Source organism: Falco peregrinus, chromosome 17 (assembly GCF_023634155.1).
Source record: "Falco peregrinus isolate bFalPer1 chromosome 17, bFalPer1.pri, whole genome shotgun sequence".
In the NCBI taxonomy this organism is placed as follows: domain Eukaryota; kingdom Metazoa; phylum Chordata; class Aves; order Falconiformes; family Falconidae; genus Falco; species Falco peregrinus.
This window is the reverse complement of record NC_073737.1, coordinates 2,234,803-2,260,051: the sequence shown is the minus strand read 5'-3', so window position 1 is coordinate 2,260,051 and position 25,249 is coordinate 2,234,803. Positions and strand designations below refer to the sequence as shown.

At 64.4% G+C, this 25,249-nt stretch overlaps 3 protein-coding genes across 7 annotated transcripts; all 3 read right to left on the bottom strand.

Annotated features, from left to right (window-relative positions):
* Positions 1-32: 32 nt before the first annotated feature.
* Positions 33-9,591, bottom strand: DMTN (dematin actin binding protein). Its single transcript, XM_055820338.1, is given in 18 exon segments — positions 33-1,411; positions 1,502-1,582; positions 1,670-1,729; positions 1,962-1,969; positions 2,244-2,292; positions 2,388-2,452; positions 2,567-2,672; positions 2,761-2,870; positions 2,987-3,008; positions 3,010-3,140; positions 3,210-3,266; positions 3,435-3,543; positions 3,647-3,691; positions 3,832-3,987; positions 4,160-4,234; positions 4,747-4,803; positions 5,118-5,181; positions 9,339-9,591. Coding segments are annotated over 16 exon segments (1,206 nt in total). The 5' UTR covers positions 4,765-4,803; positions 5,118-5,181; positions 9,339-9,591; the 3' UTR covers positions 33-1,297.
* Positions 9,592-14,382: 4,791 nt separating this feature from the next.
* FGF17 (fibroblast growth factor 17) lies at positions 14,383-18,319 on the bottom strand. 2 transcript variants are annotated; one of them, XM_027781174.2, is made up of 4 exons: positions 18,284-18,319; positions 16,079-16,256; positions 14,899-15,005; positions 14,383-14,679 (listed from the first exon to the last, which is right to left on the bottom strand). In XM_027781174.2, the coding sequence occupies exons 1-4, from the start codon at positions 18,302-18,304 to the stop codon at positions 14,383-14,385; spliced, it is 603 nt and encodes a 200-aa protein (XP_027636975.1). In that variant the 5' UTR covers positions 18,305-18,319. The 2 variants fall into 2 exon arrangements, with proteins under 2 accessions (XP_027636975.1, XP_027636976.1); XM_027781175.1 differs by having other exon boundaries at positions 16,079-16,223; positions 18,284-18,313.
* Positions 18,320-20,889: 2,570 nt separating this feature from the next.
* On the bottom strand, positions 20,890-24,977 carry NPM2 (nucleophosmin/nucleoplasmin 2). Of its 4 annotated transcripts, none has more exons than XM_055820260.1 (10): positions 24,568-24,977; positions 22,594-22,676; positions 22,414-22,499; positions 22,185-22,304; positions 22,013-22,106; positions 21,815-21,942; positions 21,520-21,548; positions 21,370-21,406; positions 21,093-21,163; positions 20,890-20,955 (listed from the first exon to the last, which is right to left on the bottom strand). In XM_055820260.1, exons 2-9 carry the CDS (start codon positions 22,655-22,657, stop codon positions 21,119-21,121), a joined length of 603 nt encoding a protein of 200 aa, XP_055676235.1. In that variant the 5' UTR covers positions 22,658-22,676; positions 24,568-24,977; the 3' UTR covers positions 20,890-20,955; positions 21,093-21,118. The 4 variants fall into 4 exon arrangements, with proteins under 4 accessions (XP_055676235.1, XP_055676236.1, XP_027636979.1 ...); XM_055820261.1 differs by having other exon boundaries at positions 21,520-21,545; XM_027781178.2 differs by having other exon boundaries at positions 24,603-24,977.
* Between the last annotated feature and the right edge of the window lie 272 nt (positions 24,978-25,249).

The window sequence follows — 25,249 nt, the reverse complement described above, 5'->3', positions numbered from 1 at the left end:
CTGGCGGGGAAAGCAAAGCGGCAGAGCCAGGCTGGATAAAGCCATTTCACCTTTAATTGTAAGCAAAAAATCACTCTCACGCGGATTCTCCGACACCAGCAAATCAAATAAACTCTAACAAAACAGAGAAAGTGAATCACTGTAGTCCAGTCAGAAAACAACCCATATTTATATATATATTTATAGATATGTCGTTCGTAGAGTAGCAGTGAAAGGCAAGTATGGGCCAGTGGTTTCCCGATAAATTACATTCTTTACATCCCAACAAGGTCTAGCGGCTGGAAAAGTGGCTGGAAACAGAAACCGAGGAGCGTGGGGGGCCGGGGGGTGCAGGGGCAGAGGGGTCCTGCCCAAAACGCGTGCCCGAAGAGGGGACGGGAGAGGTGGGAGAAGGGAAGGGGCTGCCTGGTGCCGAGCCCTGCCTGCACGGCCGCGGGGGGCCAGGCAGCGCTGCCCAGACCCCCAGGGCCGCGGTGCCCTTGTTCATCACCCCTTTGCTCTGCTGCATCCCCCTTCTGCAGTTAGAAATGCAGCAGGAGCTGCCCCCAGCTCCCCCCGCCCCCCCCCCGCCCCTCCCGGCCCATGCTCTGCCACCCCCTGCCCCATCCCGCAGTGCTCCATCACGCCAGCATCCCAGCCCTGCCCGCCGCCAGCCCGGTGCCAGGCAGGTTTTGGCAGTGTACGTGTCCTTACGGCGCAGGAGGGACCCGGGGGGGTGTTAAAAGGGGGGCTGAAGGGGGGCAAGGTGGGATGCCTTTGCCTGGAGCACATCAGTCTGGCAGTGAGTCGGCCCCCGGGCTCTTCCCAAGTGTCAGGGTGAAGGCGTGGGGGGCAGAGGGGCACCCGGGGGGCAGAGGGGCACCGCAGGTGAGGGGGACGGTGGCAGCTGACCCCCAGGGAAGAGGCAAGCCCCCCCGCTGCCCATGCACCGGAGCTGGCATGCTCCTGGCCGGCCAAAAGCAGAGCCAGGCACTGCCCCTGCCAGCATGCCCAGGGGGAGAGGGGGGGGCACTCAGCACAGAGACGCCCCCCACACCTCCCCTCCTGGCTGAACCGTGCCTGCTCCAGGGCAGGGTCCTCCCCAAGCCCCATCACCCCGGGTGGCGGAGGCAGGTTCCAGCCCTCCAGCCCTCTTCCCGCAGGAGGAGTGAGGTGGGGAGGGAAGAGCCGGGGTGGGGTGGGGGGTGGTGGGTGGGCTGGGGGAGAGGGGAGGGGGGGGGATCCTAGTAAAAACCGGCTGAGAGCCCTAAAGCGGTTACACGGCGCGACACGGACTGAGCTCGGGGCCGAGGTGGGCTCAGAAGAGGAAGGCTTTCTTCTTCAGCTCGTTGCGCTTCCAGAGGGCCAGCTTGCTGAACTCCTCGGGGGGCATCTCAAAGACCCGCAGGAAATCCTCAGGGGAGAGGTGCCGCTGCGGGGGGTGGGGGGTGGGAAAGGAGGGTGATGGGGTGCCGGGTTCCCCCCTCCGCACCCCCCCACCCAACCCCGGTTCAGCCCCTACCTCCAGCCTGGTCCTGTCCACGCCGGGCGGCAGCTTCACACGGCCTCGGTTCGTCACCATCAGCATTTCGTAGGGGTAGATCTGCAAGGTGGGAGGGGGGGGGGGGAGGCTGTGAGACCCCCTCCACAGCCCCCTGCCAGCCCTGCCCAAGCCCCAGGCCCCTCTCACCTTTTGCTCCAGCATGCTGGGCAGGGAATTGCCTCTGTCCATGCGCCCACGCTGGCCATTCTGAGGGGAAAAAGGCTGACATCAGCCACGACCCCCACCTCCCCAAAGGGCCGCCCTCTCCCACTCGAGCTGAAGCCAAGGTGATGGGCTCCAGCCTGGGGACCAGCACACCCACCCTCCCCACCTGGACCCATCACAGAGGGGGCCCCGGTGTCCGTCCGTGTCCCCCCCCACCCCGGCATACATCACCCTCTCACTGGGTCTCTGCGCTGGCAGCCAGACGAGCGCTTACCTGGAGGCCTGGAAAAGAGAGGGGAGCAGAACTCAGCCCTGGGGACCCCCTGCTCTGTGTCCGTCCGTGTCCCGCCCCCTGTCGTCCCCCCCCAATACTCCCCAAGGTGATGACAAGCCCCGGAGAGGTGGTTTCCCAGCCTCTGCTGAGCCCAGGCTTGCCCCAGCATCCCCCATCCCTAGGGACACCCCCCATGTCCCCTGGGACATCCCCACATCCCCCAGGACACCCCCGCATCCCCCATCCCCCAGGGTGATCCCCACGCCATGGGCTGATGCTCACCCGGACTGCCCTTCTCACTGCCTGCCGAGCTGAACTCTGCCGACTGCAGCTGCAAGGGGACAGGGGACAGCATCAGAGCGGTGCCACCCCCAGACCCCATCTGAGGCCGTGTGGCAGCAGGGGGGTGGCTGCCTGCCCACTCACCCGGGTGAGGGTGCTCCTGCCAGAGGCGGGCAGCGAGGAGCTCTTGTAGCTCCCCATGTGCAGGGCTACAAAAGAGAGACACGGTCAGAAGCGCAGGCAGGTCTGGCAGAGGTGCAGGCAGACAGAGCCACCAGGTGGGGAAGGAATGGGATGGGATGCAGGAAGAGCATCCCACATACATGTGTGGAAGGGTGTCCGGTCTGGCAGCGAGCGTGTTTTTCTCCGGATGGGGAGAGATTTCTCCATCTCCTCCTTTAGGATCAGCTTCCCGAGGTTGGAGGTGACCTAGGGGTGATGGGGCACGGGTGGGGGTCACAGAGTCAGCACATCCCCAGCCCCTCACAGGGTCCTGCCTGCCTGCTCTCCCCCTCACCTTGCTCAGCTCCTGCCTCTGGAGCTCCCGCAGGTTCTTCATCTCCTCCGTCAGGTCCTCCTCCTCTTCCTCCCCTCTCTTAGAGGCCATCCGCTTCCTCCACTCCGTCTCTGGGGGGAAAGAGGGGACATTATATCCATCTCCATCACTCCCACGGGGGTCTTGGGGAGGGGAATAACCCCCCTGGTGCAGCCCACCCCCTTGCCTGCCCCTGTTTCCCACCTACCCACGACGGCCAGAGAGGGGGGGGCACGGCCAGTAGTCGGTCTCGATCTTGGCGGGCTGGTTGGGGTCTGGGGGCTGCGCCGCTGGGAACTTGGAGGATTCGATAATCAAGTCCTCTATGAGATGCTTCCCGTGGTGGGCGCTGGAATGGTGCTCTGTGGGATACCGGGGGGTGAGAGAGCATTCTGGGGTGCCCTGTCCCATGGGACAGACACCCCCCTTACCTTTCTGCCTGTAGATTGGAGGCTTCTTGTATATGTTGAGCTCCGTCGTGTCGGTCTCTGCAAGGAAAAAGAAGCTTGGGAGCTGGGAATAGGCAGATCACAGCCCTGGAAATGGGCTCACCCAGACGCCCTGCCCGGACCCCCATGGTGGGGGCTGGGGGGGGGGCTGTGCTGGGGCTCAGGGTCAGGTAGTGCTGGAGGAGTCACGGTGCCAGGGGAGCTTACCGGGTCGGTGGAAGTGCTGCACGCTGCTGCGAGCCGAGCTGCTGCCCTGGCGAGAGGTGGGCTGCGGGGCGCTGCCGGGGGTCCGGCTCTCCAGCCACTCCCGGATGACCTGCAGGCAAGCGGGGCCGGTGAGCAGCAAGACCCCAACAACTTGGCATCACCCCCTCCTCCTCGGAGCCCCTGCGCACATCCCAAGTGGTGCCGGTACTCACCTCCGGAGATGGAGGAGGAGAGATGGATTTGGGAGACAGGGAACGCTGCAGAAGGCAAGAAGCAATTTTATTCCAGCAACTCCACACCTGCCCTCTGGGACCCCTCTGTCCGGGGGGGCTTCTCCTCCACTGCCCCCCCCCCCAAAAACACCCGGGGGATGCAGTCAGCCCCGGCGTGCCCTCACCTCTCGGCTCCGGGGTAGCTCCACATGCTCCATGAGCGAGTAGGTGAAATGGGGCTCGTAGATCATCAAGTCAGGGCGCTCGATGTCCAGGATCGCTTTGTCCTTGGGGATGGCGGCCAGGTCCTTGTAGCCCAGAACCTCATTGTCCATTTTGGCCTGGAAGGAAGGAAAAACACCTTCAGTTTTGGGGTGCAGAAAGGGAACATTGGGAAACAGGGCTTTCCCAGGGCTGGCATCCTCCGTGGCCGCACCAGGGTGATGGAGAGGGCTCAGGGAGGTGACCCCATGGACGGAGGGATGTGGTGGGGAGACGTGAGTGGCCCCTCACCACAATGCTGGACGGCGATCCGGGGACGCTGGAACCGCGGGAGGAACAGACGCTCCCAGGGGAGGTCAGTGGTTGCTGGAAGGAAAAGAAGAGATTTTAGCAAACCTCATCCTCGGCATGGCCAGCCCAGGAAGGGGCTCGGGGTCATGGTCGGGACCCCGGGGGCACGGCAGGGGGGCCCGGGGACACGCCTGTGCCCCATGGACCTCAGTGCAGCCAGGCAAAACGTCCTGGGGGCTGGGGTATTTCTGGACGGGTGCTGGGGTCTCCTTTGCTCCTTTGTGGTTCAGGGCAGGGGACAGCTGGGAGGTGACAGTGGCTTGGCCAGGACACGTTGCCACTAGATGGTGCTGCCAGGCTGGGCTGGGAGGAGGAGGAGGATGAGGATGAAGGCAGGGCCCTGCTGGCAGCATCCCAGGGTGACTCTGCCTATGTCCTTGGCCACCAGCCCCTGCCCTTGACCACCAGCCCCTGTGTGCCTTCCCTAGGTGCAGGGCTACCCCCTGCCTGAATGGTCCCCGCACCCTGCCCACGGCACCCAGCACCCTGCCCACAGCCCCCAGCACCCTGCCCACAGCCCCCCTTACCTTCTGCAGTCTTTCCATTCAGCTGTGGGCTGGAGGGGCTGTGTCAGTCACAGGGTCCTGCATGGGGAGAGCGGGGGTTTGGGGGCACCACCAGGGTGGGCATGGGAGCACCCCAAGGTGCCCGAGGGCAGCGGGGCTGGGCAGAGCCCACCTCCCCATCACCCTCCTGCCCACAGGGCTGAGCCCAGCAGCCCCCCATGCACCGGACCCTAACGGGACAGGAGGCTTGCATGGCCCCGCCGTTAAATATTGATGGGCTGGCAGCAGGACAGGCTTGCCAGGGGATGCCACCGTCCCTGGGGTGGCTGAACAGCTCCAGGTCTGCCTCGGGTCACGGGAGAGGCGCTGGGGCATGCCGGACCCCCACTCACCGCTGCCTCTGTGGCTCCACATCCCTCTGGGCACTAACGCCGGGCTGGGGCTCGGGTGCTGCCTCTGCAATGGAGATGAGCGAGGTGACAGTGGCTTGTAGGATGACAACGGTGCGAAGATCAGCCTGGTTCTCCCCCTGTCCCTGCACGGCCCCGGTGCCCGCAGCACCCTGCCCCGCTGCGTGCCGCCTCTGCCCGTGCCGGCTGCCGGCCCCCGCTGCCCGGCGGCTGCTGACGAGCGCTGGCAAGCGGAGCAGAGGTAATGAAGCCCTTTGTCCACCGGCAGCCAGCGGCCTCGAGAAGGCTCCAGCAGCAGCGGGACAAGCGTGCTGTGCTCAGCCCCTGCCCCACAGCCGCCGGGCCTGAGCCCTCCCTGTGCTTTAAACCCACAATGCCACACACAAAGGGGAAAATTCCCCATTCTCCTCAAAACTTCTCCTTTCAGAGGGAAGGGCATGAGGAAAACCTCGTACAATCCAGGCAACAACAGCAACAGCAACGTGGAGCCTTCCAGGCTTAAAGCACCCCCCACCCCCCCCCTCTCCAGCAGCCTGTGCAGGGCTGGGGAGATGCCACTGCCTCTGGGGACCCCCAGCCCCACTGTCCCCAAGTTTCACAGCTCTCAGCATGGATGCGGAGCCCATCCCTGTGGGATGCAGGGATGGAGAAGGACCAGATCTGACAAAGCCCGAAGCATCCTCCAGCTGCCAGCAGCCAGCCCGGCACGAGGTACCACCCTTGGCTCACCCCTTGGAGGGTCGATCCGGGACGAGGAGGCTCCGCTGGAGGCTCAGGGCTTGAGCTGCTCCATGCAGGCATCATCCCTCCTTTGAGACCACCCTGCCGCCAATAACCCCCAGCTTTGGCACTTGGGGGGTGGCCAACCTGCTCCCTCCCAGCCCTCCTGAGGGTCTGCAGGACTGGGTGCTGGCAGGATGGGCACCCTGGGCTCAGCACCGAGCGCGGTACAAGGCGGCATTGTCCGGGCGAGTGGCGGCTGCCCCACAAACCCATGAGCTCACACTTTCCAGCAGCAGAGCCAGGGCAGCCCCCCGCCTCCGGCTCGCACCCCATGGCGCCGGGGGGCATGGGTGGGCCGGGGGCAGGCGGTGGGGACACGGTGGCGGTGGCAGCGAGCAGATGGATGAGATAGCAAATAGCGGGAGGCAGAGGAAGCGGCAGAGGCTGGCGGGAGGGGGGGGTGCAGGGACGGGTGGATGCGGATGCTGGCGGGGAAGGAAAAACAAGCCCGAGCCAGGGGTGCGGAGAGACGCCGTGATGGAGCCAAAGGGCTGGCAAGGGGTGCCGGGGCTGCACAACCAGCTCGGGTACTGTGCCCCCACCAGTCCCCTCGACACAGGGACACTTATCAGACGCAGACAGGGAGCCACCGCCCCGATGGCAGCCTCTCTCCCCATGGCAACCTCCAATCTCCCCAGCAGGTCCCCCACATGCTCCCTTGCTCACCCAGATAAGACCGGCCCGGCACGTGTTTGGGAATTTCCTGGCCAGGAGGGCGAGGGGGAGCAGGGCGAGGGGGGGTAACGCCATGCCCCCCTCCCGGGGTGGTGTTGCGGGTACTCACGGCGCTTCAACGGAGCGGGGAGAGAAAGGCGCTGGGCAGGGATTTACGGGAAGAGGAAGAGTGATGGAGGGAGGGATGGACGGACAGACAGACCGACCACGTGCTGACGGGGGCTCGCAGCGCTGCAGGGGTGTTGGCCCCCCCCCCCGTGTAGCACATCCCGGGGGGGCTGTGGGGAGGGCTGCCGCTGCAGCGGGAAGAGGCCAGTTCCCTCCTCCCCACCCCGAGGAAATCCGGATTTGACATTTCGCAGCCGCCAAAGCCATCAGCACCCGGCACCTGGGCCAGGGGCCAGGCTGCATGAGCCCCCTCGCCGCGGGGAGGAGGGGGGGAGCTGGGCAGGGAACCCCCAGCCTTCCTCCCCTCTCCCTCCTCCTCCTCCTCACTGCCTGCCTTGCCCTTGCCATCGTGCTGGGCACGGGCCCCCTGCTGCTCCCGGAGCTGCCCCGGCTCCCCGCCAGCAGCAGGGGAGGGCACACACGGCGGGGTCACAAGTTCCCAGAGCAGACGGTTCCCGCCAGCCCTGGGAACAGCATCCAGTGCTTCCCAGCCCAGCCCTGGCCTCCTCCTCCTCCCACTGCAAACCCCAAACAAACACAGCACAGGAGAGGCACCGAGCATCCTCCTCGCCTTGCCGGGGGGAAACCGAGGCACCGCCACACACGGGGCCCCACTGGCAACTCGATCGCAGCGGGGCCGAGCTGGCGGGGAGCACGTGGGTCCCCAACCTGCGTCTCACAGGTGTCCGGTTCCTTCTTTGTCCTGTTTTTCGCCCTTTCTCTCTGCGCCAGAGCATCACCCGGCAGAGGGGAGCAACCCTTTGGCTATTGACAGCCCATTGCTTCCGTGCCATTGCACCCTGCCCAGCACGGCTCCACCAAGGGACACCTCGGTGGCCTTAAAAGCCACCAGCTGCCAGCGCCTGGCCCCTGGGATTTTTCCATCCCTTGGGGCAGAGGATGCACCCTGCCCATCTCCCTTCCCACGGACACAGGACTGCTCTGTGCCTCAGTTTCCCTGGCTGGGGAAGGATAGCAGCATTCTGTCCGCCCCGTCCAGGAGGGGATGGAGATGAAGGGGCATTCCCAGCCCCTCTGGCTGCTGGGGTCCCCCATCCACCCCAGCTGCTCTCCTGGCCCCCAGCCCTGCCAAGAGGCTCTGAGCCCCCCAATAAGTGCAGAGTGAGGATGCATGGCACTTGCCCTAAAGCTCCTGGGTGGGGAGGGGTCCATCCCTGGCCCCCCTGCATCGATGGCCACACCACAGCCTGCTTCGGGCAGTGGTTCACGTGGTACATAATCTGGGATTAAAATGGGATTAGCCTGCTCATCCCGCACGCGGAGGGGCCGGGAGGGACCCACCGGGGGTGTGTGCGGAGGCCACGTCCCTCCAGGGCTCCCAACATGGGTCTGGTGATGCCCCCAGCCCCCGAGGAGCCCCCAGCCCCAGGCACTGCCCCGCGGGATGCCCTGCACTGAACACCCTGGGGTGGTGGGTCCCCATGTGCCCCGGTGCTGTGTGTGGGGCCACCGCAGCGAGGCACCCACCTGGCAGGACGCTGGGCAGTGGGACGTGGCCGGGGGCTTGCTGGGGCCGAGGTGGCAGCTGGTGGCCCAGGTCTTCCTGGGAGAGGCTGGGCTTAGCCCTGCCTGACCACCGGCCATGCACGCCCACGGCCAGGAGCTGCCCCCCCAGGAGGTGGGTCCATCCATGGCCAAGAACTGGGGGGCCAGGCTTTGTACCCCCCTTTCCACCCCCCAAGCTAGCCCCCCCGATGCTCTATGGCAGTGGAGGGATGGGAGTTTGGCCCCTCAGTGCCTTGCCAGTGGGGCTAGATGAGGACAGAAGGAGGGGGGGCTCTCCAAAATCCTATGCCCATGGCCAGACCCTGACCACATGGCCCCACCACACCACACAGGGAGCATCACCCCCCTTCACAGTCTGCACCCGGGGGGCGTGCGATGGAGGTGTCCCGTGTCCCGCCCCCCCAGCAACAACGCTGAGACCCCACAAACTCACTCCACAAGTGGGGCTAGGAACGGCTGGGCTGCACGGATCTCCTGCCTTGGGCTACCATGCAATGTCCCCAGGGAAGGGGGACAGGGGATGTCCATGCCCTGCCGGCAGCAGCCGAGCCCTGCTGGGGGGGTGTGCCGGGGGGGCTGTGTGGGGTGAAGTGGGGTGCTGGGAGCACTGTGCTGCTGCAGAGGGGATGTGGGTGGGAGCCACGCGGGGGGTGGGGGTGGGGGGGAGTACCCCCGTTAGCGATAGAGCCCATGTCCCCACGTCCCCACCTTGGGTCACCGCCCTTCCTGTCCCCGGGGCCCCCCAGCAAGGGCAGCTGGCTTTGCAGTGCCAAGCATGGGGAGGGGGCACGGCCATAGCCCCCACGGAAAATGAAGGACAAGATGTGGGGCTGTCCCCAGCCCCCCCCCCCCCCACCCCCCACCCCCAGGAATGGGAGCTACACAGAGCCAGGGGAGGGGGAGCTGCAGCACCGAAAGACAACGGGAAAGCAAAGGGCGGCCGATGCCAACCCCGACGAACCGGCCCACCCAGACCCCCCCAAGCTGCGTGGCCCCCCACCCACAGCCACCTCCCTCCCCGGTCCCCACCGAGCCACCACGGCCACTCACCTAGGGATGGGGACACTGCATACCTCCAGCCTTGGGGAGCTGGCAGGCGGGGGGGGGGGGATACCCCCTGGCCTCCTCTGCTTGCCTGGCTACCAAATGACCTCGTGGGCTGGCGGGCCAGCTGCCCTGGCTGCGGCCGAGCCACCGCGGGCGCGCTGCGGCGCGCATCCGAGAGCGTGACAGCCGGGCGTGGGAGCCTATCTCCCAGCCCCAGCACCCTGGCTGTGCCGCCCGCCGCACCGATAACCCATGCTGGGGTGCTGGGTAGGGTGTGCGTGGGTGGGTGGGTGTGCGCGGGTGGGTGCGTGGGTAGGTGGGTACGTGGGTGGGTGCCGCTCGCCTCTCCCCACCTCTGCTGCTGGCTCAGTCCCTTTCCGAACAAGAGGAGAATTAGCCGGCATCATGACGAAGCAGTATTCGCTCCCGCCGGCTGCTCGCTCCCGCTCCTACCACTTCCCCGGCACAAAGAGGGAGGAAAACATAAATAAACCCGGCCTGCCCGGCTACCAGAAATATCCTGGCTGGTGCTGAGGGTCCCCAGTACCCCCTCCTCCAGCCTCCCGCTGCAAACGGGGGATGCAGACGGGGACGGCATCCCTTGCTCCCCTTCCCCAGCTGGGGTTTTGGCACCTCCGAGCCCCACGGTGCTGAGCAGGGGTGCTGAGCACCCCATGGTGTGTAGGCTGGGCTGTGGTACAGTGGGTGGTGGGTGAGGATGGCACCTCCTGTCCAGCTCAACCCCCAGTCTGGGTTTGGGGGTGCTCTGAGGGTGGCACCCACTTCTTGCTACCGTGGGAGGGGAAACAGCAGAGATTTCCAACTCCGGGGCCAAAGGAGCCCAGCAAAGCCCTGGGGGCTGTTGAGCATCTGCTAAAAATTTAAGCCATGACCCCTGGAGACGCTGCCCTGCCCCTGGGCCCTGCCAGGGAGAGCTGCTGCCCCTCACATCCCAAGTCCCCCAGGTCCCCGGGGGCCACGGTCCAGCCCCAGCCCTCGGGCAGAGCCCCTGGGGCTCAGCAGTGGGGCTGGATGGGTGCCCAGGGCTGGGTTGGGAGCCTGCGGCCACTCCTGTGCCCCCAGAGCCCCTCGGCATGCAAGCCTGGCTAAGAACCCAGGCGACTGGCACGGGACTGGTGCCATGGCCGGACCCTCCCCAGGGGTGGCGGGGCTCTGTTTGTGCCGCAGCGCCGGGAGCTGGCGTTTATTCTGGGCTCTGTGTGGGAGAGAGCTGCCTGGTGACAGCAGCTCTGTTTCTGGGTCCTCTCCCCGACGCTGCGCTCAATGCTGTTTGCTGCCTCAGTTTCCCTCCTGGCGGAAGCAAGGGCCTCTGGATCCCCTAGATGCACATCCAGGGATGCATGCCCAGAGATGTATATCGGGGGGGATGCACGCCCAGGGATGCTCATCTGGGGGGGATGCACGCCCAGGGATGTGCATCCAATGGGAAACATGTCCAGAGGGATTCACATCTGGGGGGGATGCACACCCAGAGATGCACGTCTGAGGGGAGGCATGTCCAGAGGGATGCACATCTGGGGGGGATGCACACCCAGAGACGCACATCTGAGGGGAGGCATGTCCAGAAGGATACATATCTGGGGGGATGCACACCTAGGAGGGATGCACGCCCAGAGGGATGCGTGCACACGCCCTTCAGTGCCAGCACCAGCCTGGCTCATTGGACCAAGAGCATCACGGCCTCAGCTCTGAGATGCCACCGTGCCCCCCCTCCCCACTGAGGGGGCTTCACCGGCCCCAGCCCAGCCGACAGCCACCCCCCGGGGCCGTGCCCATGAATAATCGAGACTGTGGCTGCCTCCCCCACGCTAACCCAGTTTCTCAAGCATGAAGATACAACTGCAGCGGCTGCTCAGCAGCTGCCACCTGCGCCCGGGGCTTCTCGGGTGCTTGAACCGGCCCTGGTACCCGCTGCAGGCTCAGCCCCCCGCACCACCAGCCCAGCACCCGTGGGTGCCTGGAGGGAGGGAGGAGTTTGGAAACGCACGTATCCTGCACCAGGATCTCGCACCCTCGCTCTCACCCACCGACAGCCAAACCCCGCCACGCTCGCCAGAGCCCCCCGTGTGCCCACCAGCCCCACAGGGTCACCCCTCATCCCAGCGATGCCCTCCAAACCCAGGCAGCTGCCAGTCGGGCTGCTGGGGGGCTGGGGCGTGGGGGTAGAGAGTAGCAGGGCCCTACCTTCAAGGGAGCCCATGGCCCACCGCAGGCAGGTCCGCCTGTCCGCCGGGAGCCATGCCTGTGCCGAGCATCTCCTCCCCTGCGCCGCACGGCACGTTGCTACAGCGACCGCCTCCAGCCGCAACCGGCTGGAGCCGAGCGATGGAGGATGTGCAGGAGCCTCCTTCAGCCTCACTGAGTGATGGAGGATGTGCAAGAGCCTCCTTCAGCCTCACCGACCGATGGAGAATGTGCAGGAGCCTCCTTCAGCCTCACCGACCGATGGAGGATGTGCAGGAGCCTCCTTCAGCCTCACTGAGTGATGGAGGATGTGCAGGAGCATCCTTCAGCCTCACCACCCTGTGGGACAGGGCTGAGGAGTCTTCCCGCAGCCCTGGGGGGACACACAGCCCCTGCGCCCCTCTGTGAGGCAGCTGCCTGACCCCAAATTGCCCCTGCTGCCCCACCGCAGGGCTGAGGGGTCTGCAGGGGACCTTGGTCTGGAGAAGCCTGGTGGCAGCAGCCCTGCGAGGGCTGGCCTGGATGTAGCCCACCTCCCCCAGGACACCAGCCCCTGCCTCCCCAGTGATGTTCCCAGTCCAGATCACTGGAGCGCTGTCAGGGCTGGGACCTATTGGGTACAAGCACCACTCGGCTGGGGATAGCAGTGGGGCAGGGAGCTGGCACCCATCACTTCTGCAGCGAGGTGGTTGCTCTGGGGAGCTGCCCTCACAGCCCCCCCCTTGCATCCTAAGCCCCCCGAGCATCCCTGGCCCCCCAAGCATCCCCAGCCTGCGGGAAAGCAAAGCCTTGGGAAAGGCTGGGTGAGACACCCTCCAGTGCACTTTCTGCACAGAGGACATTCCGGTCCCCACCTCCGCCCCCCGCCCCAGGTCTCACCTCAAAAAACAAGAAAGAAGCAGTGTGAGTTTTTTTTTTTTCTTCCCCGGCCATAATTAAAAAGGACTCACCCTTCTGAGCCCTTTCTATCCCGGGAGGTCGAGAAGAAAGAGAGGGGAGGAAGGGGAAAACCCTGAAAGAAAAGAGAGGAAGGGCTTGGGAAGGAGAAGAGAAGCGGGGAGGGGGGGAAAGGGATGGGGAAAAATTAAAGCAGAGATTACACAAAGGGAACTCCTCTACCTTTGAAGCTTTGGCTAAATTGGGGAGGGGGCGGCGGGGGTAGGGAGGGTCCGGACCCAGTCGGCCCCTTTCTCAAAGCCCTCTCCTTTCAAGAATGTCTCGGATTCCTGTGGAAACAAGGAGCTGGGGCTGTGGGGCTGAAGGAAACGGGAGGGGAAAAAAAAATTACCCCGGCCGCTCGGCTAAATCCCGCCTGCCACACCTGGGCAGGCAGCGCCGGGCGCATTGTTCGGCCGTAATTGCTGGGTGTTGCATTTCTCTTCTGCTTTAAAGCTTCATTTAACTCAAACTGTTATAATTTTCTCCCCACTGCCCCCCCCCCCAGCTGTGCTCCCCCCATTGCATTATGCTGGCGGGGCTTTGTAGGGGCTGGGTGAGCCCTGGTTAAGGGATTACATCCTCCCTGCCACCTCCCAGGGCTTTGTCAGAGGGGAAAGCAATTACGGGGAGGGTGGGACGGCACGGGCTGGGGGCACCGAGCTCAGGGCCAGGTGGGACAGCCCTACTGGTGGCTGTCATCGGGTGGGTGAGCTGGTGGCCCTCAGCAAGGGGAGCAGCGGGTACTACACTGGGGGTGATGCTGTGGGTACCACACTGGGGGTGATGCCCTGTTCACCAGGATGCAGCAGATGCTCCTAGGACACAAACTGGGGGTTACAGACAGGGATGGGGGACACAGGGAGTCCCCTTTGGTGGCCACCTTCATCCTCCTGCCATGCAACATCTGTCCCTGAGCACTGGGTGCTTGCACCCCAGGCAGCTTGGGGTACCCTGTACCAAGAGGTACCCTGTATCCCCACCCCAGCAGACACAGAGCCTGTGGCAAAGCCTCAGAATGGGAAGGAAAACTCCCCCAGGCCCCATCAGTCTAGACACTCGCTTTTATTTGCCTCGGGGTTTCCTCCTTTACACAAATAAACTCCAAAGTCTAACTGTTTAGGCCTAAAAGTGACTCGTAAAGGAAACAGCAGAACTCATAAAAACACACAAACAACCAATCGAAAAATAAAAATAACCTAAAAGACAGTTTCTCTTTGGCCAGCAGAGCCTGGTGAGCACCCACGCATGCCCCCACACCACCGGCACCACCAGGAGAGGCACAGATCTTCCCCTCTAATAAATAAGAGAGACCCCATGGTCACGGGGATACAAGTGCTGGCCCTGGGGTCTGCATGCCTGGGCACCCCCACCTCCCCTCCAGAGCTGCACAGACAGAGGGACAGACAGTCTGACACCCCATGCTCTCCATCACCTGGCTACTGGCAGTGCCACGCCATCCCTCGCAGGGGTGGGCTCTGCATCCTGCTCTGGCGCAGACATCCCGCAGACTCCTGGCCGGTCCCATCCATCCCTGGCCCTGAGATTTGGGCCTGTGGGGATGGGAACATGTCCAGGGGGGTCCTAGATCTCAGGGGCATGGGGACAAGTCTCCGAGGGGAGTGGTCAAAGGCACTGGATGGTGAGTGTGGGTCCCATGGGATGCTCCGAGGATGAAGGGAGCCCAGCGTGGGGTTATAGACACCAGTGACCATGCCCAAAGCGTGCACTTCCCAACCCATCTGCGGTGCCCAAGAGGAGTATAAAAATAGAGCATCTTTAGAAAAGTGGGGAAGAAACAGTGCTGGAGTGTGCCGGGAGAAGGGGCAGAGTCTGGCAAGGCCAAAGGCTGCGAGGATGAGGAGGGCAGAACCTGGCGGGGGGCGAGTCCGGGGGCTGCCGGGCGTTATGTGCGTGGGCGAGGGGCGCGGGTGCGGCGGGTGCGGCGGGTGGGCGAGGACGAGCCCACGAACTCGAACTGCTTCTGCCGCTCGGCGTTGTTGGGGAAGGGCAGCTGCCCGCGGTACAGGCGCTTGATGAAGTGGGCTTCCCGCTGGTTCTGGCGGCTGCGAGAGGCTTTGCGGGGCCGGCCTTTGCGGGTGAAGGCCATGTACCACCCCTCGTAGCGGGCGTTCTGGAAAGCCGTGTAGTTGTTCTCCAGCACGATCTCCGTGAAGATGCAATCCTTGCTCTTGCCGTTGGGCTGCGGGAGGAGGAGAGGGGTCCTTAGTGCCCGCAGGGATGGGGCTGGAGGCGTGGGGATGGGACCCAAGGGGTGTTGCTACCCCCCTGCCACTGTGACTGGGGACACGGGGACCAGCCTGGCTGAGCATCCTGGCTCCAGCTGCTCAGCACAGTGTCCGGGCTGAGCCCTGGGGATGGGGGACATGCAGAGGGTGAGCGCGGGGGGCTCGGGACTCACTTTCCCGATGAGCTTGCCCCGCTTGCTCATGCAGATGTACTTCTCGCTCTCGGCCCCCTTGATGCGGACGCGGCTCCCAAAGGTGTCCGTCTCCACGATGAGCTTGGCTGTGAGGGAGCAAGGGGAAAGTGTCCCATGGGGGCCATGGCACCCCCCAACCAGCTACCCGTGCCCAAACCACCCCGTCCCCTTCTCGCTGATGCCATCTCACCTCCCTGCCCATCACCGGTGGGGCCAGGAGGATGGCGAGCCCCTGCAGCCGGGGCAGGGCAGCCCTTGCCGGGGGATGCTCCCCAGCCATGATGCTAAAGGGCTTTTGTTAAAACCCAGCAGAGTCAAACCGGGTGTTTGATGAAGGCGCCGGAGAGAGCAACGGCCCCTTCCTCCCCCCGCCCGCCTCGGCACATCCGCATTGTCGGCGATTCAATGGGTTCTCCAGGGCTAGACCAAGTCCAGCACCCGGCGGGTTAATTATCCTCGTCCTCATTGTTTCTCTACAACACAGCGGTGGCTGCAAAGGTTGGAAGCTGACACTGAAACCAATGACCTCGGCGGGTCCCGCGCTCGAGCCCGGCAGGGAGAGTTCAGGGAAAGACCTGGAAAGGTGGTGAATCAGCCTCGCCGGTCACCGGGCTTGAAAAGCCTTTCCCGAAGCTTTTAGATGCTGGGAATGCCAGCTTGGCCTTTGTGGGGCTGTGATGCCCATCAGCGTGGCGTCGAGGCTGGAACTCCCCAGCAAACCCCCCCAGGGAAAAGGTGCTGTGGCCCAAGTGGGCTCTGTCCCAGCGGGCTGCCCATGGTGCCCACCACATGTGGGTATTTTAAGAGGCTGATGCTGGGCTCGGGTGATTCTCCTCCAGGAAAAGTTGCCTGTCTCACGGCGGGAAGAGATTAGAAAGCAAAAGCCCTAAATATAGGGCTTAAGTGCTGCAGGCTGCCAAAGAAATGCATGATTTTTGGAAGTTTTGAGGTCAGGGCTGTCTGGTTCGGAGCCGTGCCCTCACAGGAATTATCCGGGGGATTTGGGGGTATAAAAACCAACCAGCTGGGGCAATTAAAACCTCCCCACGCCCCCTTTCCCCCTGCAAAAATCCTGTGGGAAGAAACATTTCCAGCCCTTCCATCAGCGTGCTGTCCCGGGCCGCAGATGGACCCTCCCGTGGAGCCGCCAGCCCCTTACCAAACTTGTTGCCGTCCTCGGCGGTGGCGGTGATCCGTTTGCCGTTCACCTGGACGTGCTTGCCACTGGTCCGGCTGTAGAGCTGGTACTCCCTGATCTGCCGTCGGCTCAGCTGGTCGGTCATGGCGCCCTGGTCCCTCACGTACTGGTTAAAATTAGGAGACGGTTGATTCTCCCCCTTTGTTTACAAAGGGAAAAATAAAATCAATTTGTTTTGGACAGCCGATGGCAAGGGGATGGAGCGGGGAGCCCGGCGGGGCAGGAGGGCTGGGGTTGGCCCCGGGGGGGGCACCGAGATCCACCCGCCACCCCGTCTGCGGGCGAGGGAGGGCTCCCAGCCATCACCAGCCAAGCTGGTCCCCTTTCAGCAGCAATGAAGGCACCGAGCAGATGCTTTGGACCACAGAGCGACTGGCACAGCAGGCAGGGAGAGGCAGAGACTTTGCTTTTCATCCCTCACCTGAGGATGCAGGGTCTCGCAGGGAAGGATGCTCTCCTCCAGGCACAGCGACCCTTCCCCCGGGAGCGGGGTCTTGCTGCTGCTCCTGGCCATGCCCCGGGGCCAGCTGGACACTCAGTAGCATCCCCTGCTCCCAGGCAGGTACTGGGACAGGCTGGGATGCAAGAGCTGATCTTGTGAAAAAACCCACTGGGTCCCTCCTGGGGGAGTGAGACCCACCTAAAGCCGGGCTGGGTGTCCCAGGAGCAGAGCTGTCCCCTCCTGGTCCACCCCAGCACACACCCCTGGGGCCGGGGGAATAAACACTTCGCAGACCCGAAAGAGCTCCCTGGCTTATGCTAACGGGGCAACACAAACAAACAAGGGTTATTGTATGGCAAAGAGCATCTAATTACTGCAGATGAGCTGGGGAGGGGGGATTAGTGCTGGTGGTCAGCCCCCGTCACCGCACCGGACTCCAGCCAGCTCCTCTCAAGATGCGTCTAAGAGAAAACTTGGTTTAATCCCTGGTGGAAATGGGAAGCGGGGCTCGGGGCAGCACCGCAGCCAGCTGAGCCACCCAAGGGACACCGGCCCCAGCCCCAAAACCAGCTCAGAAAGGGCTGTGGGCAGGGGACGTGCTCGGGGAGGGGGGGGGGGGGGGCACCTGGGGAGTATTTGTGGTCTGGTTGCCCAGTTTGGGGTGCTGGCATCACCCAGGACCTGCCGCCCTGCATCCCCTGGGCTGCAGCATCACCGCTGGGTGCAAAGCCTGGCACGGGGGGACCCGGCCCTGCCTGCTCTTGCAGGGGGGAGCAGCGGGATGGTGGGGGGGGCACTGCTGCCCCCCACCACCTTTGTGTGCGCCTGGGGACTCATTCCTGCCAGGATCTACTTTAAAGCCTTTGGGGCTGGCCAAGGAGGTGGGCTGGGGGGGCGGCCCCTCTCCATCAAAGGCGGTTCCCTTCCCCTCTCATTTTCAAAGAAATAAAAGCATTTACCTTGGGAAAAAGAAAAAAAAAAAAAAGGGGGGGGGGGGGGGGGAAGAAGAAAGGTCCCGAGCACGTATTAAGGCTGCTGGGGCCGGCAGCTACGGAGGTTTTGTTCGGGCTCTGGAGCAGAGGGTGCTGATATGGAACAGTGCATTTTAATAGCCGCTGTCTTTCTAAAGCGCACAAAAAGGAACGATGCAGCCTGAGAGGGTTGGGGGAGAGGGGAGGGGGGTGTTGAACCTCACACCACCCTGGTGGGGGGACCAGAAACCTGCTCTGCCCCGTTAACCCCCCTCAGCAGCCGGCCTCGGCGCGAGCGAGGGCAGCATCCATCGCCGACAGCTCAAGGCTGACGGACTCTGCACATCCCACCCCGAGCCAGGCTGCAAGAAATGTATCGCCTGGCTCGGGAGGGCTTCCCCCTGACCTTGCCCAGGCCCTCCGAGGAGCTGGGAAACTGGGGTGGGGGGGTCCGAGGAGGACGCACCTCCCCATCGCAGCCCCCAAGGCCAGTGCTGATGGGCACAGCCAGCTCCGGTGCGGACACAACCCCACGGGCACCTTGGCAGCATCCTTCCCCTCCCCAGAGCTGGGTACCACCTGGGGCAGGCATGCACCCCCTCGGCCCCCGGGAAAGCCCCCCGCCAGAGCAAAGGGCATCCCCTGAAGCAAACGGTTATAGCTCAGCGGATGGCAGAGCGGGTGCCTTCACCCAGCCCCGGCTCAGCGGTGCAGCCAGATGTGCCACGGGGTTAGTAAAATACATCCACCTACCTGGGTCTGACAGGAGAACATCAGGAGCTGGAAACATCTGCAGCAGAAGACAAAAGAGAAAGGGAAAAAACCGGAGTGTTTTGTTCGGGGTTAGTTGTTTTCTCTTCGCCCCCCCCCGCACCCCGAGGAATAGCCGTGTCTAACGGCACCAAGAATAAACTACTGATAAACCCGGGTTGCAAAGAATTGCAACAAGCGGCGCACAGGGCTTACATGGAGAGGTTCTGCAGGCTGATGGGCTGCATGGCGCTCCTCGAAGCCCCCCAGACAGCGGCATCAAACGAAGGCACCGCGCAAGGGCTGGCTGCAAACCTGCCCTCCCTCACCGCCGGCACATCCCCGCCGGGGCAGGGAAAGCCACGGAGCAGCCCGTCCCCTCCTTCCTCGGGTGATCCCTGCGCTTGGGGTGGGCGAGGGAAAAAGTGGGTGAACCCCAGGTTGCCGCCGCGCTGGCGAGCCCACGTGTGATGCCAACGCCTGCAGAGCAGCGGCGGCGACGGAGCATGGGGGAGGCAGCGGGGGTCAGCTCCTCTTCTCCTCTTCCTCCCACCCTGGGGACCGAGTGTCCTACGCCTTGGGGGCATCCAGATCCATCCTGTCCCCTGCGCCCCCACCCCCATCAGCCTCCAGTCCTTGGGCTAGTTTTGCATCTCCCTCCAGCAGCAGCTAGCGGGAAAGGCGGCTGCAGGCAGGGCAGGGCTGCCCACCACCAAGGGCAGCATCTGCAGCCCCCCGCTCCATCGAGCCGGCAGCACCCTCCCGGTGTCGGCCTGGGGATGGGAGGGCGGGTGGGCGACGGACCAAGCAGCAGCCTTTAAAGGTGGGGGAGAGCCTGTGCAAAGAGGGGCCGGACCTCTCCTGGGAGACAGCAGGGACTGCGGAGGGAAGGAGGATCAGCCCTAGCAGGGGCCAGGGCAGGAGGAGGGGACGGGGAAGGCAAGGGGGGGGGGAGGCTCAGCTGCTCAGGGTGTCCCCATCCCTGGGGGTTGCAAAGCCCCCCGCCTCACCCCACGAGGAGGATGCCAGGGCACAGGAGATGGAGGGGGTGACACTATGGGGCATGGTGATGGTACCAGGAGTGGTACCTGCTGTGGAGAAAGCCACGCCAGGCCTCAGGGAGGGATGTGCTGGCATGGAGGATGCTTTTTGTCACCCTCCTTTCACCTGGTCCACGCATCACGCAAAGGAAAGTGCCACAGGGGGTTTTAAACCAGCTGGTTTAGTGCTGGGGGACTCTGGGGTCATGTCACAGCCCCCCACTCACCCACCAGCAGCTCCCTTCTTCCCCCTGCCCGCTCCTAGCCCCATCGGGTATCAATACCCCATCAGGAGGGGGAGGCTGTGCACCCCGCCACACTCCATTTGCTCAGCCAGGGAGGTGCTAAGTGCCTTATAAATACCCCAGCAGGGAGCTGGGGTAATGCCTTGGGGGGGTAAAACACCACTGTGGGGTGCCCTGGGTGGGGGGATAGGGGGTGGGGTGGGCAGGACAAGGGATAAGGGGTTTAGTACAAAAAGCAATTGCCTCCATGCTTGTGCCTCAGTTTCCCCATCAGGGCAAGGGAGGGGGTACCAGGCCCCACGGGAAAGGCATGATGGAGAGCAGCAGGGTACCCACCCCCCCACCTGCAGGAGGGTGAGGGCCTGATTCAGAGCTAATAACCCAAATTAGACCACCCCCCACCCCCCCCGCTGCCTTCTCACCTCCTGGGCCAGGAATTCAGCCCAAAACACAGTTCACAGCCCCCCAATAACCACAAGCATGGTACCCCCCGGCTCAGGGATCCCCTTCCACCCCCCATCCCTGGGGCTCAGCATCCCTGGGGTGTGCAGGGCAGGGCTGTGCCTGGGCCCCTCCAGCTGTGGGGATGATTGATGGCTGTGGAACCATCATCACCCCTGCTATGTCCCCCCCCAGGTTTGGGGCAGAGGGTCCTGGGAGCTGTCAGCACACCAGTGGGGGGGCTGGCTTGTGCAAGCAGCCCCTGCGGGGCGAGGAAAGGCTGAAGGGACAGGGCTGCCTGTCAAAGCCTCCTGCGTGTGGCCCTCAAGGGACTTTGGGGACCGTGTCCTGTCCCCTCCCCAGCAACGCAGCTCCCCAGCTCCACCCTGAACAGGGCACCCTCCTCCCCGCAGACAGCAGCTGACCTGGCCCCATGTCCCCTCCTGCCCTAGCATCCCCCCCCCCCCCCCCCCCCAGCCCTGTGCCCCACACCTGGAGCAGACTAAAGCCTGCCTTTGTGGCAGGCTCAGCTCCCCTCTCGGAGCCAATCTGAGACACAGCAGCCCCCTGCATGCTCCCGAGGGGTGCCGGACCCTCCACAAATACCTGCTGCCTCCAGACCAAGGCCAGGTCAATGGGTTATAATCATCTCCCTGCTGCTCGGTAATCCCCCTTTGTCTCCTATTCACAAGCAACACTTGTTACCCTGCGCAGGACAGTGGGTAGGGGGGCTGCCGCCAGCCCGAGGGGAAGGATGCTGCCAAGGCAGGCAGCACAGGGGAGCCCGGGCAGTGGGCACAGAGCTCTGCACAGCCCTGGGGGGGGGTGGGGTGGGCAGGAGCAGCCCCCTGGCCAGGATCCAACCCCAGCATGGAGAGCCAGGTGTGCAAAACAGCCTTTATTGGGGAAGGGCAACACCAAAGCAGCAGCTTTCCAGGCTCTTCTGCACCTGGAAGGGAAGGAGAAAGGGTTTATGCGCAGGTAGCCCCAGCTAACCCCACTCTGGTGAGAGGAGGGCACACACGGGCCCCCTCCCAGCCCCATAGGGACCCTTGCCCTCAGCCACCCCATCCCACCGCCCTGTACCTGGCCAGGTTCCTCCACAGCTTCTGCTACTTCTTTGCTGCTGCCTTCCTGCCCCGGCTGGCTCCTCGCCCCTGTGGGGACAGGGCTGTGGCTGAGCCCAGGGAGCCCCAGCCCTGTGTTTCTCCCCCATTTTTTGAGTTGAGCAGCCAATTAGCACCAACATCAGCCCCCTTCCCTGCCCAAGAGCTCCCAGCCCTGGTCAAGGAGCATTAAGCCAGACACCTGGCTGCAGTGGGGCAAGCAGGAGATGCCGAGGGACACCCCAGCTGGCTCCTACCTTGCTGGGAAGGGGATCCTCAGGGGAGATGCTGTTCCTGCTCAGGAGAGAAGGGCAGGGCTGAAATTAGGGGTGCAGAGTCCCAGCAGCACGGGGGACCCCTTGCTCCATGGCAGCGCTGGGGCATGCTTTCCCCTCCATCATACTCACAGCTCATCCTCCTTCTCCAGCCTCCTCTTCTAGGGAGAGAGAGAGAAGAAGATGGAGACAGCAGGGCCAGGCATGTGCGGGCAAGACGGGGACTTGCTACGGAGCCTGTGACTCTTCCTCCCCAGGGATGAAGATCACAGCTCATCCCCATTACAGAGATGGCCACAGAGCAGCCTGTCCCTGGGACTGGGGCATGGCGAAGCTCCCAGCAGAGGAACCTGCATCCCTGTCCCCCTCCCCACCACAGCACAGGGACCCCTCTGCATGGCACATCCCCAGCCGAGCGGGTGCTTACCTTGGCAGCGTTGCCCTTCTTGGCAGCTTGGCCCTTGGGGGGCTTCTCGGGGGACTCTGGTGGTTCCTCTTCCCCAGAATCCTCCTCTTCCCCTTCTTCCTCCTCATCCCAGGTCAGGTTGGGCACCACTGTGGGAGAGCCTGGCTAAGCCCCTGCCCCTGGGGAGGGGTCTCAGGGCAGTGGTACCCTGGTACTCACTGGAGACATGCTGCCCGCTGATGTAGACGGGGCCGGAGCCGGCTCTCAGGTGGAAGGTGACCGGAGGTGTCAGCTCCACTCCCACCATTGTGGCCTGGAAGAGAGGAGGGTGGCAGCACCCACCAGCAGCAGCCCCCCACCCCGGCAGCGGGGCCCTACCCTGGGCACTCACCATGGGCAGCACGGATGGCTTCAGCGTGCAAACAGGCACCGGGGCATGAGCATCCCCCTCCTCTGCTGGCACGATCTCCACCACGTGGAACTCATCCTCTGCCATCTCCCCCAGGCAGATCTTTGGGGATTGAGAAGAACATCCCCCCCCTCGTGACCCCCACGGCACCCAAACAGCCCTCAGGCAGGACTGCCGGGGGGGGGTGGGGGGTGGGACAGGGACCACCTACCGTCCGCAGGGCCAGCTGCTGCTCGCACCGCCATTCCTCCGGCACTTGGAAGGTGTAGGAGTCCTGCTTGCTGCTCAGCTCACACCCTGCGGGTGGGGGGTGTCGGTGCGGGGCTACCCCGGGGGGAGGGGGCGGGGGGGCAGCCCCCTAGGGAACCCGCTGGGGGGACCGGGCACTTACCCCAGATCAGGGACACGGGTTTCTCAGATCTGCTGTCAGCATCAGCGCTGTCCGTAAGGGACATGGCTCAGGGATCCCTCAGCCTGGGAAACACACAGCGCTGCTCTGCAGGGACCCCCTGGGAGGGGTCTCCCCAGCTCCCCCCCCCCCCCCCCCCATCACTTTGTCCACAAGAGCAACACAGCACTAAAAAAAAAACAAACCAAAAAAAAAACCCCACCAAAGCAAAAAAACCCAAAACCAGCTCACCCCACAACACCAAACCAAGCACCAGCAGCCACCAAGCACCAGCAGCACCCACCACCTGAGCAGCTTTTAGAGGCAGAGGAGCCCCCACCCACTTGCCCACCCACCCAATTAGCACCCTGGCCCTTTCCACCTTAAATGGCAACAGCCCCTCAAGGGCAATGAGACCCCCCAGGTGTGGGTGAGCTGGAGCCCTGCCCGCCCTGGCCAACGAGCAGCCCCTTCGTCCCACCCCGGGGTGGGGGTCCCCGCCGTGCCCCTGGTCCCATAGCACCCAGGTGCCGCGGTGCTGGGCAGGGGGTCCCGCCACCCCACAACGGTGGCAGGAGAAGCATCAGCTTCGTACCCCGAGCGACCCCTGTGAGTCCCAGCCTGCAGTGGGGAGGGGGCCCGGGGGGGCTGCTGTCCCCCCCTGATGTCCCAGCCCTCGGGGAACAGGCTGCTGGGGGCACAGCCCTGCCCCGGGGGTCTGCATGTCACCCTGGCGTGCCATGGGTCACCTTGCCCTGCTGTGTGCCACCCCGGCGTGCCATGGGTCACCATACACTCCTGTGTGCCACCTCTGCATGCCATGGGTCACCTTGCCCTGCTGTGTGCCACCCCGGCGTGCCATGGGTCACCGTACACTCCTGTGTGCCACCCCTGCATGCCATGGGTCACTGTACCCCTGCTGTGTGCCACCCCTGCGTGCCATGGGTCACCTTGCCCTGCTGTGTGCCACCCCTGCGTGCCATGGGTCACCGTACCCTGCTGTGTGCCACCCCTGCGTGCCATGGGTCACCATACCCTGCTGTGTGCCACCCCTGCGTGCCATGGGTCACCATACACTGCTGTGTGCCACCCCTGTGTGCCATGGGTCACCTTGCCCTGCTGTGTGCCACCCCTGCGTGCATGGGTCACCTTGCCCTGCTGTGTGCCACCCCATGTGCCATGGGTCACTGTACCCCTGCATGCCATGGGTCACCGTACCCTGCTGTGTGCCACCCCTGCGTGCCATGGGTCACCTTGCCCTGCTGTGTGCCACCCCTGCATGCCATGGGTCACCATACCCTGCTGTGTGCCACCCCTGCGTGCCATGGGTCACCTTGCCCTGCTGTGTGCCACCCCTGCGTGCCATGGGTCACCATACCCTGCTGTGTGCCACCCCTGCGTGCCATGGATCACCTTGCCCTGCTGTGTGCCACCCCAGCGTGCCATGGGTCACCATACCCTGCTGTGTGCCACCCCAGCGTGCCATGGGTCACCGTACCCTGCTGTGTGCCACCCCTGCGTGCCATGGGTCACCTTGCCCTGCTGTGTGCCACCCCTGCGTGCCATGGGTCACCATACCCTGCTGTGTGCCACCCCTGCGTGCCATGGGTCACCATACCCTGCTGTGTGCCACCCCTGCGTGCCATGGGTCACCTTGCCCTGCTGTGTGCCACCCCATGTGCCATGGGTCACCTTGCCCTGCTGTGTGCCACCCCAGCGTGCCATGGGTCACCTTGCCCTGCTGTGTGCCACCCCTGCGTGCCATGGGTCACCTTGCCCTGCTGTGTGCCACCCCTGCGTGCCATGGGTCACCATACCCTGCTGTGTGCCACCCCTGCGTGCCATGGGTCACCATACCCTGCTGTGTGCCACCCCTGCGTGCCATGGGTCACCTTGCCCTGCTGTGTGCCACCCCAGCGTGCCATGGGTCACCTTGCCCTGCTGTGTGCCACCCCAGCGTGCCATGGGTCACCATACCCTGCTGTGTGCCACCCCCGTGTGCCATGTGCCACCTTGTAGTGCCGCAGGTTCCCATGCTCTGCCATGTGCCACCCTGCCCTGCAGCCTCTGCCATGTGCCACCCCAGTGTCCCGTGGGTCCCTGTGCCCCGCCACTGCTGCCACGGGCCGCCTGGGTGTGCCATGGGCCACCATGTACCGATGCTCCTGCCACGGACCATCGTGTCCTGCCACGTGCCACTTCCCTGTGCCACGGGTGCCCGTGCTGTGCCAGGTGCCACCTGTGCTGGGCACCCTCTACGCTGGCCCCGCATGTCCCTGTGCTCCATGTGCCCCTCTTGTCCCCCTGCCCTGCGTGTCCTGGTCCCCATGTTCCCACGCCCACCGTGTCCTTGTGCCTCCCGTGTCCCTGCTGCCCTGCGTGTCTTGGTCCCCCGTGTCCCCCTGTCCTCTCGTGTCCCCCTGCCCCGCACGCCCCATACCCCAGTTCCCTCTGCCCCACGTGTCCTGGTCCCCTGTGCCCCCCGTATCCCTGTGCCCCCCCAGTCCCCGTGCCCTCCACCCCGTGTGCCCCGGTCCCCCGTGTCCCCCTGTCCCTGTGCCCCCCTGTAACGCCCGTGTCCCCCCGGTCCCTGTACCACCCCATGTCCCCCTGTCCCCGTGCCCCCCGCCCCTCGTGCCCCGGTCCCCCTGTCGCCATG

Coding starts and splice junctions, on each gene's coding strand:
- FGF17 (XM_027781174.2), bottom strand. CDS start 18,304: ATGTTCTCCTGTCAGACCCAG. Junction 15,006..16,078: donor CGAGGACGGCAACAAGTTTG/GTAAGGGGCTGG, acceptor GCTCCCTCACAG/CCAAGCTCATCGTGGAGACG. Junction 14,680..14,898: donor GGGGCAAGCTCATCGGGAAA/GTGAGTCCCGAG, acceptor CTCCTCCCGCAG/CCCAACGGCAAGAGCAAGGA.
- NPM2 (XM_055820260.1), bottom strand. CDS start 22,657: ATGTCCCTTACGGACAGCGCTGATGCTGACAGCAGATCTGAGAAACCC. Junction 22,500..22,593: donor ACCCGTGTCCCTGATCTGGG/GTAAGTGCCCGG, acceptor CCCCACCCGCAG/GGTGTGAGCTGAGCAGCAAG. Junction 22,107..22,184: donor AGCCATCCGTGCTGCCCATG/GTGAGTGCCCAG, acceptor CCTCTCTTCCAG/GCCACAATGGTGGGAGTGGA.